Consider the following 17,620-nt stretch of genomic DNA (forward strand, 5'->3'; position numbering starts at 1 on the left):
TGAAGGAAACCAATAGGTACAGATAGAAGAAGGCAGCTCCACCTATGGAGGACAGCCAATGAAAATCAAGTATCTTGTTTGAGGAATGACAACAAAGAGGCCAGTATCAAGGGATTTCTGAGTATGGAGGTAGGGGTGTACAAGGTATACAAAGGCCAAATGTTGATTTGGGAGGAGGGTTAGGTTAGGTAGGACTTTGAAAACCACAGCGGATGTTATATTTGATCCTGGGAGTGATTGTCCGCATTTGCTACCTCACCTACTCCACTCATGTTTCTTTTAATTTAACTTCCTTCCCACTATTGAATTGAGTCAACTTTCTTAAGAGTTCTCATTTCCTCCTCCTCTTGAACCAATTTCTCATCTGCTTTCCTCCCCATTACTGGACTGGATCAATTTTCTTAGTCTTCAGTGACCTAATCATCAGTGGCATCAATGGCATTTCTTGGTTCTCATTCTCCACCCTTGACAACACTTGATATCATTAGTTGACCAACCCCTCCTAGATACTGCCTCCTTCATTGACTTCAGAAACCCTGCTGCCTCCATGGTTCTTCTTAGCTCTTTTCCAATGAGGGACTAAGTTTGAAAAAAAATTTTTTTTTAAACCCTTACCTTCCGTCTTGGAGTCAATACTGTGTATTGGCTCCAAGGCAGAAGAGTGGTAAGGGCTAGGCAATGGGGGTTAAGTGACTTGCCCAAGGTCACACAGCTAGGAAGTGGCTGAGGCCAGATTTGAACCTAGGACCTCCCATCTCTAGGCCTGGCTCTTAATCCACTGAGCTACCCAGCTGCCCCCAAGTTTGAAAATTTTTAAAGCACTAATATTGCTTTATAAAGTGCCTACCTCACAGGGTTGTGGTGAGGACCAAAGCAGATAATGTAGATAAAGCACTTTATAACTGTAAAGGGCTATAGAAAATGGGATTATTCCATTTATTTCCTGAGCCATTTTCCACATGCATTTCTAGTCAATTCCAATTTGTTTTTCATAGGGACCAAAGAAGAGAAAATAAAATGTGTTATTTTTTGGCATAATAATAGCTAACATTAATATAGTTTTAAAACTTACAAAGCTCATTTCAAATATTTTCTTTTTTTTTTAACCCTTACCTTAATCTGAATTGTAGAATGTTGGAAAACAATTGTCAAAAATTGTTTCTACATGCAATTGAAAAATAAGTAAACAAATAAATAACACCTTACCTTCTGTCTTAGACTCAATATTGAATTTTAGTTCCAAGGCAGAAGAGAGTTAAGGGCTAGGCAACTGGGGTTAAATGATTTGCCCAGGGTCACACAGCTAGGAAGCATCTGAGGTCAGATTTGAACCCAGGACCTCCCATCTCCAGGCTCACCTCTTTATTCATTGAACCACCAACTGTCCCTAAATATTTTCTCTTGAGCCCCATAACAATCCCAGGAAGTAGATGCTGTTGTTTTCCTCATTTTACAGGTGAGAAAACTGAAGCTAATAGAAGTTAAATGGCTTATCCTGTGTCCTCTTCAGGCCCACTTCTCTATACACTGTGTGCTCCCTACTTGCTATAATGATTTCTAACTAGGTAACTTGTCATGATTATCCCCTGTGGAATAAAAACCAGATTCTGACTATGCCTCTCAGGTCCCCATTGTTGGTTCCTATTTATCTACCCATTCACCAGTTAGGAGAACTTCCCAAGACTGTACTTCATCCTTGATTTTCTTCTCTCTCTCTGTCTCTCTGTCTCTGTCTCTGTCTCTGTCTCTCCCTCTCTCTCTCTCTCTCATTCTCTCTCACTCTCTCCCCCCTCCATTTCTTCTCCACTGATTCTGAATCTCTTTTACTCTCAATTTTTTTTTGTCATATTTCATCTTTTTTTTCCTTTACTCTCTTCTCCATTCCTCTTCTCCCTGATCTTTCTTTTTTAATTTTACTCTCACTTTCCTCCTTTACCTCTCATCTTCTCCATCTCTTCCTGCCCCCCCCCCCACTCTCATTCTTGGCAATCTTCTTCACATCCATGACTTCAATGGTCGCTTGTATGAATGATGTATCTCCAGCTTAAGTCTCTTCAGGCTTTAAATCTGCATTTCCAACTGTGTCTTCTTCTGGTTATCCCCATAGCACCTTATCTCCTTTTCTTTTCTTTTTTTTTTAAACCCTTACCTTCTGTCTTGGAATCAATACTGTGTATTGGCTCCAAGGCAGAAGAGTGGTAAGGGCTAGCCAATGGGGGTCAAGTGACTTGCCCAGGGCCACACAGCTGGGAAGTGTCTGAGGCCAGATTTGAACCTAGGACCTCCCGTCTCTAGGCCTGGCTCTCAATCCACTGAGCTACCCAGCTGCCCCCCTTATCACCTCTTCTAAAAACCTGCTCCCAAAAATTTCATTTTCATTAGTAGCAACACCATTTTCCCAGATCCCTTGCCTCAAAAATAAAAAAGCATCATTGATTCCTCTCTTATATAAAATTAATTGCTACCATTTCTATTAGTTCTACCTTTGAAATATCTGTGACTTTTTTTCTCCTTCCTACTCCCACTGACGGTTCTGTCTACCTTATTTAAAAACTTTTGATAGCTGCCCATCACCTACTGAATAAAATCTATACTCCTGAGACTCTCCAGAATTTGATTCCAACTTAAAGGTAAATATGGCACTTGGATCTTTTAAAAAATATATTTATTTATTCATTACCAATTACGTGTTATAACAAATTTCCACACAAGTTTTCTCGAGTAACATGATAGATCTTCTCTCCCTTCCTCTCTTCCTTCCCCCTCTGGGTGCTGGCAGACAATTTGATCTGGGTTATGGATGTATTATCATATAAAACAAATTTCCATGATGTTTATTTTTGTTAGTGATCTCATAAAACCAAAACCCCCAAACCTAAATTCAAATAAACAATTGAAAAATGGTCTGTTTTCATCGGCATTCCTACTCCAACAGTTCTTTCTCTGGAGGTGGAGAGCCTTCTTTCCCATAAATCCCCCAGAAGTGCACCTGGGCCTTTTTAGCGGATTCCCAAAGCATCTCGGTGGATAGAGTGCACAGCATGGAATTAGGATGGTGTGTGTGTCTTCTTGCACTAAGAATACAGAGACAGGCGAGATAGTGCGTGCTTTGAGGAGCTCAATCTAAAGAGGGAGACAGGAGGCAAACAACCAGGCACTAGTTTATATAGAGAATAAACTGGAAATGATCAGCAATGGGAAGACACTAGCATTAAAAGGCATTGGGAAGGGCTTCAGGTAGAAAGTGGGATTTTAGGTCAGACATGAAGGAAACCAGGGATGAAGAAGAGAATGCAGATATGGAGGAAGACCCAAGAGTACTTTATTTGAGAAACAACAAGGAGGCCAACAAGTACCACTGGGTTTCAGAGTGGGGTCAGGGGTAGGAGATGGAAGGTTTTAAGTAGACTGAAAAGTTGGGGGTGGAGGATAGGGAAGGAAACTGAACACTCAGTAGATAGGTAGGAAGAGGGAATCATGTCATGAAAACTGAGGGAGAAGAAAATGTCAAGAAGAGAGCAATTAATAGTGTCAAACATTGCAGAGAAATAAAACAGGTTGAGGTTTGGAAAGGCCATTGGATCTGGCAATTAAAAGACTGTTAGTAACTGTGAAGAGAGTTTAGGTTGGATGGTGGAGTCCGAATTCAGACAATGAGATGCAAGAAAGGAAGAGGATGGAGAAGGGATGGGTATATTTTTAGGCTGGAGGGAAGCAGCCAGTAGAGAAGATGAAAATGAAGATGAGCGATCAGTTTATCCTTATAAAGGGAATAATTTTCCAAAGAAGAAAGGGTGGAATAGGACCACTTATTCCCATCGAGCAGTTTTCCTTGGCAAAAAGGGCCCCCTCATTATTCAGAAAAGGGTGAAGGAAGAGATATGGGTAATATCCGATGAGGAGGAGAGAAGAGGGAGTTCTTGGTGAATGGCCTCATGAAGCAAGGTTCTTAACTAAAGGGTTGGGGAGAAGAAACGTGAAAGGTTTGAGGAGGGAAGGAAAAGTTGTCCAAGCCATCATGATGATTGGGAGAATGATTCAATCAGGGAGATATAAAGGGATTGTCCTCTCTTGGTGAGGGGCCTATTTTTTTTTCTAGTGGTTGGTTTTTTTTTTCAGTAGTGTGTCAGCAATAATGGCAGATGGTGGGAGTGACCCAAAGCTGAGACTTGGCAGAGCAAGATGGGTGATACGATAAGGGTACAAGGAACTCAAGAGAACATCAAAGGGTCAAGATGGGGAAAGGAGAAGAGTGTAACTAGTGCTAGAGAGATGGCCTGGGAAGGAACAGAGGGGCCCAGGCATCAGAAGGTATGGTGTAGACAAACAGGGTTTGGGTTTCCAACACAGAAGGAGAGGGGGACCGTTAGGCTGTGCCAAGTTAAGAGAATTTCAGACTGCACAAACATAGAATTACCTCCCCCAGTGCAGAAGTCAAGATATATAATACATAGAACAAGATAGATAATGTGCTATACAATACTTGTTTTTGGACAAGTCATCTTCCTAACTAAATTCCAACTTACTTTGGAAATATAGCAAGTGTATTACACATAGTGGATTTTTATGAGTTTATAATAATTATAGATTATATTTATTATTATATAATAATTATATTTTTATTGTTTATTATTTACTGTGTATATTTAATATTACTATTATATATTATATAATATTTACCACTATATGATAAATATTATAATTTTAAATTATTTTATATAAAACAACATGTAATTTTTTGTATTTTTGTATTTTTATTTTGTATTTTTTGTATTTTTTTTGTATTTTTATTTAATGAGTTAAGTTAAATTGAATTGAGTAGCTGACTCTTCCTAGCTGTGTGACCCTGGGCAAGTCACTTAACCCCCAAATACCTAGCTCTTATTGCTCCTCTGCCTTAGAAGTAATACTTAATATCAATTTTAAGATAGAACGTAAAAATTAACATTAAAAAAATAAACAAAGAAATAAATTGAAATGAGTAGCTGACAGAGTAAGGGTCAGGAAAATAAATTATTCTCTGGTCTCTTTACTATTCTTTCAACAAGAGACTTCACCTCCAAGCTCTGGGCATTTTCATTGGCTGTTCCATGCCTGCTCTCCTTCCCCATCTCCACCTCCAGGCTTCCCTGGCTTCCTTCAAGTCCCAGCTAAAATCCTACCTCAATCCCCCTTAATTCCAGTACCTTCCCTTTGTTGATTACTTCCAGTTTTTCCTATTTGTCACTGATTTGTACAAAACCGTATTCAGGTTCTCTCTCCCATTAGATTTCTAGTTCCTTGAGCTCCTTGTCTTCTTCCTTTCTTTGTAGTCCCAACACTTCGCACACACAGTGACGGGCATTTGTTTATTGATTGCTTTCCTCTCCTCTCTTTAGCTCTGGCCTCTTCTGATGCATTCAACCTGGACACGGAATATCCTACAATTTTCCAGGCAGATGGAGCTGAGTTTGGGCATACTGTGGTCCTGTATGAGGGTTCTCGGTAAGGATATGGGCATAATGTAACTTGGAAGTGGCTTAGGCTAATAGCTAAATGCCCCAATGGATATAATGGAATCAGGAAGACCTATTTAAATCCAGACTCAGATATTGACTACAACCCTGGGTAAATTTGCCTGTTTCCTCAATTGTAAAATGAGGCAAATAATAACGCCTACCCTGCGGGGTTTTCCAAGGATAAAATGAGCTAATAACTGTAAAGTGGCTGGCACATAGTAGGTGCTATATACTTATTCTACCCTGGCCCCTAGCACATAGTAGATACTATATACTTACTCTTCCCTCTCCCTTTCCCTTCCGCATGCCTTCATTTTCCCTAGTATTCTCTTCTTTTAAAAGTTTTCTCTTATTCTGGGAGGGAGAAAAAGTCACAAATAACCTTGTCTCTATATTGGAATTGGGAACATTCTCAAAATAACACTAGGAATTCTAAGTAAATCTCCCCTCCCACATTTCTCGGGGTGATAAGGCTTTGTCCTCCACGTTGACTATTCTCCCTGGTCCTAGTCATGAGAGTTCTGTGATTCTCCATTAAGCTCCAGATTTCTACTTCTCCCCACAGCTTGGTGGTAGGAGCCCCGCTGGAGAGGACATCCTTTAACCAGACTGGCCAACTCTACAACTGTGAATATGGCATCAGGAATTGTGAGCCCATCCCCATGCACAGTGAGTAAAGGCTCCTGTCCTGGGAGCATAACCTCTCTCCTGCTTTCTGCTTCCAACTCTCTCCTGTCCTTGAGCTTTTGTTCTGTTTTAGAGACTTGATGCTTCTACTGGAATTCAGACTTTGGGCTTTCCATTCCTTAATTCATCAGCCTCTGCCCACTCTCCCTGCCCCATCACTGCCCCCCCCCCCAGTATCTTCTCTTTAATTTCTCACATCTCTCAGAACGATAGCCTCATAGCTTTAGAGATGGAAAGGACTTCTAATCCAGTCTTCTTTTACAGAGGAGAAAACTGAGGCCCTGGGGGATTAAGTAACTTGTTCTAGGTCTCACAGGTGGCAGACCTGGGATTTGAGCCTTCATCCTCCAAGTCCCAAACCATTCTACTTTCCACTGTACTATACACTTTGCAGAAGCCCAAGGGGCTCACCTCTCTCGTCTCATGCGCTCTATATGCTCTGTGTCTCTCCAGTCCCTCCAGAGGCAGTGGATATGTCCCTGGGGCTTTCTCTAACAGCTAGTACAAAGCCTTCACAGATTCTGGTGAGTTGGCCTGGGTCACAGGAGGATAATGGAGGGAAGACTGGAATGAAGGGGGATTGGGAAAGGTGGGATTTTAGCTGGGACTTGAAGGAAGCCAGGGAAGCTCAGAGGAGGGGATTGGGAAGAAGAGCAGGTAATAGAGGTTAGGAAGAGTTTGGGGCTGGGGAACACAGGTTAGAGCTCAGGTGGAACCCCTGGGCTCCATCGACCCTTCAAAGCCTTCTTTTGCCTCCTCAGGCCTGTGGACCCACAATACACCAAGCCTGTGGGGTGAACACGTATATGAAAGGTTTCTGTTTTGTGTTGAATTCAAACCTGCAGCAACGTCAGAAGTACCCAGCAGCCCTACAAAGTGAGTCACTATGTGGAGGCTCTAATCCTTTGTGGAAGATATTGTAATAGTTAAAATTATTGTGCAATGATCAGCAATAGTTTTTGAGGTCAAATTTGAATCCAGAACCTCGTGTCTATTTACTGAGCCACCTGATCATGGATACTCCTGATGGGAAGGGGAAAGGGAAGAATACTGAAGAGTATTCATTCATAGAATAAGCACTTATTAAACCACTACTATGTGCCCTACAGAGGCAACTGTGACTCGGTGATTAACAGCACTGAACCTGGAGTCAAAAAGATCTAAGTTCAGGGGGCAGCTGGGTAGCTCAGTGGATTGAGAGTCAGGCCCAGAGATGGGAGGTCCTGGATTCAAATTTGACCTCAGACACTTCCTACCTGTGTGACGATGGGCAAGTCACTTAACCTCCATTGCCTAGCCCTTACCACTCTTCTGCCTTGGAACCAATACACAGTATTGATTACAAGATGGAAGATAAGGGTTAAAAAAAAAAAAGCTCTGAGTTCAAAACAGGCTTCAGATACTTCCTAGCTCTGTGGACCTTGGGAAAGTCACTTAACCCTCTGTATGCTTAGGAGACAGAAAAATTGCTCAATGGATAGAGTGCTAGAAAGATCTGAATTCAAATCAGACCTCAGATACTTCCTATCTCTGTGACCCTAGACAAGTCACTTAACCTCAATTGCCTGACAAAAGAATCCCCTGGAGAAGGAAATGGTAAACCACTCCTGTATCCTTGCCAAGAAAACCCCATGGATAGCTACAGTCCATGGGGTCAAGAAGAATCAGACATGGCTGAACAAGGTTCTGGTTTAAGTGCTGAGAACAAATGACAAAAATTAGGTAGAGCAGCAAGGTGAACACATTCCAGCTGTGTGACCCTGGGAAAGTCACTCAACCCCCATCACCAAGTCCTTACAGCTCTTCTGCCTTGGAACCAATGCACAGTGTTGATTCTAAGATGGAAGAGAAGAGTTTACAGTTTAAAAAGCAGCCCTTGCACTCACGGAGCTCAGGTTCCATTAGGGAGAGATGTTTGCAGATAAGTAAGTACTCAATAGAGACAACGTGAATGTTGTGTCATTTCAGGGGAGGGTGGTCATTATGGGTCTCAGGGTGGAGGGGGCACCTGAGCTGAGCCTTGAAGGAAACCGGGGAGGTAAGCTCTGAAAGGCAAAGATGAGAAGGGAGTACATTCATTCCAGGCAGAGGGGAAGAGACCCCACAAAGGCACAGAGTAGAGGGATGGGATGTCTTGGATGGGGAGTCATAAGTAGTCAGTCAACAAGCATTCATGTTAAGTCCTTCTTACGTGTCAGTCATATCCTGTGCCAAGTGCTGGGGACACCCACAAAACAAGAAAGATCTCTCATTCTAATGGAGGAGACAGCATGCAAAGAACAAGATAGGTCCTGTGTAAATGGAAGGAAATTTCAAAGAGAGGAGGGAACAAGTATTTATTAAGCACCTACTATGTGCCAGGAGCTTTCTAAATATTACCTCATTTGATCCTTGCAGTAACCTTGTGAGGCAGGTGTTGTTAAGACTCCCATTTTCCAGGTGAGGAAACTGGGGCAGACAGAGATTAAGTGACTTGCTCAGTATCTCACACAGCTAGAAAATTTCTGAGACTGGATTTGAACACAGGACTTACCGAGTAAGGGCAGCTAGGATAGAGTGCCAAGCCTGAAATCAGGAAGACTCATCTTTCTTTATAAGTTCAAATCCAGCCTCAGACATTTACTAGCTGTTTGACCCTGGGCAAGTCATTTAACCCATTTGCCTCCGGACATGATTGAAGGACAACTTGCTGCCTCCAAGCACTATCTACTGTGTCACTGACCTGCCTGGAGGAGAGGGAGAGGACAGAGAGTGGACCTTCAACTACCCTCCAAGAACACAGATCATAGGCTGAGAGCTCAAAGTGCCAGCTGGTCTGAATCCCTCATTCTATAGGACATGATGCTCATGATTAGTACACATGTCCCAGACTGACAAGAGCAGGTCCCTTCTGGGCTGGGCATTCAACTCTGGGAATATGCAGGTAGCCAGGAAAAGGTAGGTAATCCAGTTTGGGAGAAGCCATCAATACAGGGTACCTGATCCAAGCTTGGGTCCCATCACCACTCTCTTGAGCCCCAGACAGAATAGAGAGGATGGAAGTTTCAGATTGGAATATTTTCGACTTCGAGGGCATTCCTTCTGAACGTCAAGAGGCCCTTGATGCACTCCCAGGGAATATCATAATAAGTTCTTTGAGGAAAAGGACTCTTTCCTTTAGTTTTTATAGCCAGACCCTCCCCTGTTTGACACCTAGAAGGGGATTGAAACAAGAGAAGGAACTCCTCCCATTCTGATGGAGAGGGCTTCCCTTGTGCTTTGGAAGGGGTTGAAGGCCTCCTTCCTGCCTTGAGAAGAAGGAAGCTGAGTTCCAGCAGAGTGGAGTGGATACCTGTATTTGGTTGAGTGGGACGGGCTCTGAATTTGAAAGGGGAAGACTTTTGGAGGAGAAGACTTTATTGGTAGAGAGAAGAGAAAGAGAAATAAGGGAACTAAAGTGGGAAAGAGGACTGACTGGGTTGGTGTTAGAGGAACTAAATTTAGCTCTGACACTACCTCAACTTCTCTTTGGGACTTTTTCTCTATTTTTAAAGCGCCCCGGTTGAAGGCCTCTTCCATCTACAATCCTGTCTTTTTTTTTTTCTGATAGGGGATGGGAAAGGCCTGAAGAATATATTCTAGTGCTAACGTTAATGAAGGGAAGTGAGTTGTTAAGTCCTGTCAGATTCTTCATGATCCTTTTTTTAATGAAGTTTTCTTGGCAAAGATACTAGAGTGGTTTGCCATTTCTTTCTCCAAGGTCCCCATTTCACAATGAAGGAAAATGAGGCAAGCAACCTAAATGACTCACCCAGGGTCACAGAGCTTGTAAGTGTCTGAGGCTGGATTTGAACTCAGGTTTTCCTTACTCCACGCCCTACACTATCCATTGAACCACCCAGCTGGGAAGTGGGTAGCTCTGGTGAAATAGGCATGACAATAATGATCTGGTACAGTAACAGCTTACAAAATAATCTTTCATATTCTTACCCTTCTTCTCTCTTCCAGAGTGTCCCAAACAGGACACTGATATTGCCTTCCTGATTGATGGCTCTGGAAGCATTTCTTCTTCTGACTTCCAGAAAATGAAAAACTTTGTAAAAGCTATGATAAGTCAGTTTGAAAAACCCAGCACACAGGTAAGCTGCTGGGACAGACTACCTTAGTTTGGTTATGTGGAGGGAAACTGGAGGACACAAATCAAGGAGCATAATAGATAGGCAGGTATTGGGCCATGCAGGAAGACCTTTCTTCTCAGGTTTCCATTCAGTTGTTGATATCAAGGAAGTGATCACGGCTGACTCAGTTTACCTATACATACACATTTCCCACACCTGGTCTTGGGGTTTTCCTCCTCCCAATCACACCACTCCTCAGTCTCCTTTGCTGAATCCTCATTCGGATCATACCTTCTAATCATAAGTGTACTGCTGGTTTCTGTCCTGGACTCTTTTCTTCTCCTATACTTCCTGCTTGGTGATCTCATTAGCTTTCAAGGATTTAATGACCATCTCCATGCTGCCAATTCTTTTAAACCTCCCAATCCTTCCCACACCTCTCTTCTGTTCTCCAATCCTTTCAGACATCTCAACCTTGATGTCCACTTGACACCTTAAACTCAACACATCCAAAACCAAACTCATTATCTTTCCCCCAAAACCTTTTCCCTGATACTAAATGTTCCCTTATTGTCAAGAGCAACGCCATACTCTCTGAGTCCTTTAGGCTTGTAACCTGGATGTCATCCTTAACTCTTCACCAGCGATTCCCCCATATATCCTTCACTTTTGCAACATCTCTCAGATACATCCTATCTCATCTCTGACATTGTCACCCCTCTGGTGCAAACCTTTATCATCTCACACCTGGACTATCACAACAGCCTGCCTCAGATCTTTCCCCACTCCAATTCATCCTTCATTTAGTCACCATAGAGATTTCCTTAAATCATTTCCCTAAACCGTGTCATTTTGCTATTCAATAAAGTCCATGGCTACCTGTAGGATCAAATTCAAAATCTCTTTTGGGGATTCAAAGTCCCTTATAGTCTTGCCCCATCTTAGGTTTCCAGGTTTCTCACCCTGTACTCCTTGGCACTTATTCATATAATACATATTCCATGATACTGGCTTTCTTGCTCTCTTATGAACAAGACACTCCATCTCTGAACTCCAGGCATTTTCTCTGAGTGACCTTCATTCCTAGAAAGCTCCCATTCCTGCTTTCTGCTTACCACCTATTTGGATTCCTTTAAGTCTCAGCTAAAATCTCATCTCCTTCAGGAAGCCTTTCTCAGGCCCTTAATCCTAGTGCCTCTCCCCTTTTAATTATTCCCTACTTATTATACACACACACACACATATATGTAGCTTATTGGTATGTAATTGTTTGCTTGTTTTCTTCTCCATTAGATTATTAGGACACGAGTAGTCTTTTGCCTCTTTGTATCCCAGTGTTTAGCACAATGCCTGATACACATATAGGCATCTAATAAAAGTGAATTGACTGATGCAGCTTTATGTCCTTTACCACCCAACAAAATGTGAACAGAGTGATCTCAAGGGCTTTTGGTTTCCACAGTTTTCCCTGATGCAGTTTGCAAGCAATTTCAAAATACATTTCACATTTGAAAAATTCAAGAACAGTCATGATCCTAGAAGACTGGTGGACGAAATTACTCAACTGAGTGGAGTGACAAAAACTGCCTCAGGCATCAAAAAAGTCATGTAAGTCTCCTTCTGCCAGGCCAAGTCTAACTCCATTCTAGTACAGCTGCCTTGCTCTCTGCTGGGAGTATCAAGGGAGATTTTGGAATGATAGACACTGTTCCTGTCTTGATAGAAAGGAGCAACTCTGGAAAGTAGGGGAGAAGAGATGGAAAAAAAAAAAAGCCCACTTTCCCGATGTCCCTGGGACTGGAACCTTATTCAGGACCAGATCTCCTTCACTTAGTTTAGGAAGAGCTGAATGATTCAGCCGTAAGAATAGTGTTGTCCCATTCCTCCCAGTCTTGGTTATGTTTCAGTGTTGAAGTGTGGTTGGGCTGGGTCTCTTTCCTCCTTGGAGTAGTTGTGTTCCTGCTCATTCTTTCCCTGCGGTCAAATATGTTTCTCGACCTAATGAGTTTTCTAACCTAGGGTCAATCTCAGTAGGCATGAACTCTCCACAAGAACTTGATCCTCTTTCTTCCCTGGGCAGAAATGAACTCTTTCAGAAAACACGTGGAGCACGGCAATACGCCACTAAGATCCTCATCGTCATCACGGATGGAGAGAAATATGATGACCCCTTGGAATATAGTCAAGTCATCCCTATAGCAGAGAAAGCTGGAATAATCAGATATGCAATTGGGGTACAGAGGGACCTCAAAATCTTCTCCCCAAATCTCTTCTCTTTCCTATCCAAGTCACAAATAAACTTCTCTCTCATAGCTTTTTTTTTCCAAAATGGGGGCAGCCTCTTCCTCTCTTTGTGTCCTCCAGTGGTAAGGCCCTCTGTCAAGTCCAACTTCCTTATCACTCACCCACCTGCCTTTTCTCAAGAGTATGCAAATCTTGTCCTATCTTGGAAGATATGAGCCTTACACCCCTCCCCCCCCCAGAACTTCCTGCGATGAGGACCTTTTTCCTGTAGCTCTAACCCTCTTCTTCCTCGTTGAAGGTGGGAGAGGCCTTTGAACGTCCATCCTCCAGACAAGAACTAGAAGAAATAGCATCAGAACCCTCAAAGGATCACATATTCTGGGTTGACAACTTTGGAGCACTCAGCAACATTCAAAACCAGCTAAAAGAAAAGATCTTTGCCATTGAGGGTAAGTCAGAGCCCTAGTCCTGAGCCCTTAAAATGTTTCCTCCCCAAAACCCGTCTTCCATGATGTAGGCATCCTGTCCCTAGTCCAAGTTTCTTCAGTGGCTAGAGCAATGGCTCCGGAATCAGGAAAACCTGAATTCAAATCAGGCACTTTCTAGTTGTGTGATCCTGGGCACACCCTGTTTTCCTCCCTGGTAAAATGAGGACCCTGACAGCAGGATTATTGAAAGTGCTTAGCTGATTCCTGGCATATAGTAGGTAACTAATAAATACTTGTTTCCTTCCTTCCCTACAAAATCTAGAAATATACTGAATCCCCCATCCTAGCCATTGCACGCCACACACTGCCAAACCTCATGCCCCTCTCCCTTCACTATCCACATTCCTTTCCATCAAACATTTAAGCACCTTTACTCTTCACAGGTACTCAGTCCAGGGACAGTATCTCCTTCCAGCATGAAATGTCTCAGGAGGGCTTCAGTGTGGCAGTCACACCGGTGAGTGCGGACCCCTCACTAGGTGGGGCAGGGTGATAGGGGAGAGGAGGGAGAAGGAAGGGAAGAGAGGAAAGGAAGAGAAAGGCTCAGAAGAAAGCTGGCCAATCAACGATAGGCACCTCTGTTTGGGAGAGTGTATCTTCATTCTCCAAATATCCCCAGCTCTGAAAAGCTTTCTTCCAGGAAGGGCCAGCCCTTGGAGCCGTGGGAAGCTTTGACTGGTCAGGGGGCGTCTTCTTGTACTCCCTAACTGGATCCTCCACCTATATCAAGGCATCCAGTGAGGATAAGGACATGAACGATGCTTACCTGGGTGAGTATGGAGAGGCTGGGAAGAAGAAAAGAACTAAGGGGATGGGACCAAGAAGGGTTGGAAGTGGGGGTCTGGGAAGAGATTGGCTTGACGAAGAACATTATGGGGGTCAAGCTTGAGACTGAAGTTTTGTCTTTTCAGGTTATGCTACTGAAGCATTCATTTGGAATATTGCTCCAAGTCTTGTCCTGGGAGCCCCCCGATACCAGCACGTAGGGAAGGTTGTGCTCTTCATCAATAGACGTGGAACCTGGGAACAGAAGGCTGAGGTCAAAGGGACACAGGTAAAGAACTCAGAACCTGGGGTTACACGGAAGAAGGGGCAGCTCTGGCAAGGGGAGAAAAAGTTCTATGAGTTCTATGAGAGGGAGAGCAGTCTAGGTATTGGGAGGGGCTCCAAGAAGACTTTTGTCCTTAGGAGACACAGGCATGAAAGTGGCTCTTTTCCTTGGGAGTGGGAGGAGAACGTAATTTCCGCTTCTGTCTCCTCAGATTGGCTCCTATTTTGGGGCCACACTCTGTCCTGTGGATGTCAACAGAGATAGCAACACTGACCTGATCCTCATTGGAGCTCCCCATTACTATGAACAGAACCATGGAGGCCAGGTGTCCATCTGCGTATTACCTGTTCAGGTAAGGAGGTTAGAGGTGGGGATGGGAGTTTAGTGAGGGGAATTGTCTAAAGACGCCTCTAAAGAGACTAAAGAGAGGGGCAGCTGGGTGGCTCAGTGAACTGAGAGCCAGCCCTAGAGACCTTCCTAGCTGTGTGACCCTGAGCAAGTCACTTAACCCCCATTGCCTTGCCCTTACTGCTCTTCTGCCTTGAAACCCATATACAGTATTAATTCTAAAATGGAAAGGAAGGGTTTAACAAACAAACAAGTAAGTAAATAAATGATAAGCATGCAAATAAATAAGCAAACAAATAAGGAACTAAGTAAATAAATAAGTAAAAAACAAACAAGCAAATGAATGAATAAACAAATAAATAAATAAACAAAGAGACTAAGGTGAATTCACAGAGAAAATTCATTAGTCCATTTAGATTTTTAAATGGTGTGGATAGAAGGCAGAAGCACCTCCAAGACTAGTGTCAGGACTAAATCAGAGAATGAGCCCAGGATAACAAAGATATATATATATATATATATATATATATATATATATATATATATAAATTGTGTATGTATATAAAAGTTGCGCATGTTTATATATGTAATTGTGGCTCTATATGTGCTTGGATACATATACATATGTACATGCAGAGGCCCCACATGTTAAAAACAGCAAAATCAAACAATTAAAAACAACAAAAGGGAAGGAGACTATAGATGTAATAGTATGTTTGTGTATTATAAAATATGTTCATATATAAATGCACACACACATATAAGATAAGACACAAGCCGAGGATACATACGTGTTATATACATGAAATTTACATGTGCAGATGCATGTTCTATGTTTTTAATATACACCGATTTTCATCCATACCCTCTTTTACTTATTGACACACATATAGGCACTGGAGAAAGGAGGAGACCAAGGAAAGGACCACTCTTTGCACTAGATAGGATGGTAGTATTGGATTGTGGAAAACTACTTAACTCACATTTAGCTTCAGCTTTCTCAGCCAAGAAAAGTGATCTCTGTCCTGGAGAGCATAACAAAATGGTCAATAGGGAGTCAAAACCCGAGGTAAGAAGGTAGGGAGAGCATTTGGCCCATCTGGATCCCCAGGCACAGGCAGATCACATTCTAATGCAAGAACTAGGTGCTGAGATGAAGCAAAGTTAGTGGGGCTTTCTTTGGTATTTCTCTTATGGCTATTTCTTTTTCTGAGAGTGCCTTACTTCAGATCTCTATCTAATCTTCTGATGATTTAGGTAGTTTGTATTTTTGAAGGTGTTCCCCTATTTCTTTTTTCTTTTTTAATCCTTACATTCCTTCTTAGAATTAATACTGACTATTGATTCCACAGCAGAAGAGGTAAGGGCTAGGTAATGGGAGTTAAGTGACTTGCCCAGGCTCATATAGCTAGGAAGTGCCATAGGCTAGATTTGAACCCAGGACCTCCTGTCTCTAGGCCTGGCTCTCAATTCACGGAGCCACCTCACTGCCCCTTCCCTATTTAACCTATTTCTTTTGTGTGCTCAATTTTTATCAATGTTACTAGCACATAACTGGATATGACAGGTTCTGATTACTTATTTGTAATTTCTCCTGCTTTTGTATTGATTTCACCTTGCTCATTTGCTTTTTCTGTTTTTCTTTTTTTTTCTAACTTCTATCTTAAAATCCATACTAAATAAGTAAGGGTTGGGCAATTGGGGTTAAGTGACTTGCCCAGCTAGGAAGTATCTGAGATCAGATTTGAACCTAGATCCTCCTGTCTCCAGTCCTGACTTTCTTTCTATCCACTGAGCCATCTAATTTCCCCTTATGATTTTATTGATTTGATTTTCTTCTCTCTTTTTAATCAGATTAGCTAAAAGGCTATCAAATGTATTGGTCTTTTCAAAGAACTGGCTTTTAGTTTAATATTTCTGTGGAGGTTTTTTGTTTTCAATGAATTCTCTAATTGTTAATATGTCATTTCATACTTATTTTAGTTTTGTTTACTTGTTGGCTTTTTAATTTTTAGAATGCATATTCAATTTATAAATCCTGTCTTTTCCTGTTTTGTTAGTGTATATTTGTTAGCATTCTATTTTTCTTTTCTTCCTTCTGAGTGGCACTATTAATGATCTTTGAAAGATTATAGAAAATAGGAGAGGTTCCATAGATAGGAAAAGACCAAATATTCCCATTTTCTAAAGAAGGGGAAAGGAGAGCCGATAAATTGTAAACCAGTGAATCTGAATTCAAATTCCACCAAAATTCCAGAATGCATTTAAAAAACAAACAAACCTTTCCTTTTTCATATCAATTCTAAGACAGAAGAGTGGCAAGAGCTAGGCAATTTGGGTTAAGTGACTTGCCCAGGATCACACAGCTGGGAAGTATCTATCTATCTATCTATCTATCTATCTATCTATCTATCTATCTATCTATCTATCTATCTATCTATCCATCTATCCATCCATCTATCTATCTATCTATCTATCTATCTATCTATCTATCTATCTATCTATCTATCTATCTATCTCTATGTGTATACATATATATATATATATATATATATATAAAACTTTGATTTTAGGAAAAAACTGTTGCTAAAAATGTTTTGGTATACCAAAATCAAAGTTTTTGACTAAAATATAGAATATGAGTATAATGGAATATTGGTATGCCATAAAAATTATAAAGATGAAAAAAGCAGGAAAACATTGAAAGAATTCTACAAACTGAGCAGAGCAAAGCAATCCAAACCAGTGGAACCATGTACGTGATGACCACAATAATGTAAAATTTTAGTTTTAGTGTCATTTTTGACACATAGTATCTTTGTGGCCAAGGGCAGATTTGAACCCTGGTCCTTCTGACTCCGGGCTTGGTATTTTATCTACTCTGCTACCTAGCTGCCCTTCAGATGTATTATTAAAGGGATGAATAGAGACTTCCTAGAAAAGGAAGTTATGATCACAGAGAGCTTACATGGCTTCCCCCCAGATAAATCCCATTTCCCTCTATGAGCAGTGATTCTAGACTGATGGATTAAGGGCGGTATCTGACAAAGTGTTTCATGCCATACTTGTAGAAAATAGTGGAAAGATGTGTGCCAGATCATACTGGATAGTTCAATTCACTGAATTTAAAACTAGTTGAATTACTGGAACCAAAATAATCATTAATGGCCAATAGCAACCTGAAGAGAACTCCCTGAGCACCCCAGA

General features: G+C 41.7%; 1 protein-coding gene across 1 annotated transcript in view; it reads left to right on the plus strand.

Moving 5' to 3' along the window:
* The window catches only part of LOC100016794 (integrin alpha-X), a 36,672-nt gene that overhangs the window by 852 nt on the left and 18,200 nt on the right, over positions 1-17,620 (plus strand). The window contains exons 2-13 of the mRNA XM_007497978.3: positions 5,379-5,484; positions 6,064-6,167; positions 6,639-6,709; positions 6,947-7,061; positions 10,173-10,303; positions 11,745-11,890; positions 12,363-12,516; positions 12,825-12,975; positions 13,398-13,471; positions 13,655-13,784; positions 13,926-14,068; positions 14,277-14,417. Of these exons, the coding sequence (XP_007498040.2) occupies positions 5,379-5,484; positions 6,064-6,167; positions 6,639-6,709; positions 6,947-7,061; positions 10,173-10,303; positions 11,745-11,890; positions 12,363-12,516; positions 12,825-12,975; positions 13,398-13,471; positions 13,655-13,784; positions 13,926-14,068; positions 14,277-14,417 (1,466 nt within the window). The remainder of the gene's footprint in view (positions 1-5,378; positions 5,485-6,063; positions 6,168-6,638; positions 6,710-6,946; positions 7,062-10,172; positions 10,304-11,744; positions 11,891-12,362; positions 12,517-12,824; positions 12,976-13,397; positions 13,472-13,654; positions 13,785-13,925; positions 14,069-14,276; positions 14,418-17,620) is intronic.

The sequence above is a fragment of the Monodelphis domestica genome, chromosome 7 (genome assembly GCF_027887165.1).
Source record: "Monodelphis domestica isolate mMonDom1 chromosome 7, mMonDom1.pri, whole genome shotgun sequence".
Lineage (NCBI taxonomy): Eukaryota > Metazoa > Chordata > Mammalia > Didelphimorphia > Didelphidae > Monodelphis > Monodelphis domestica.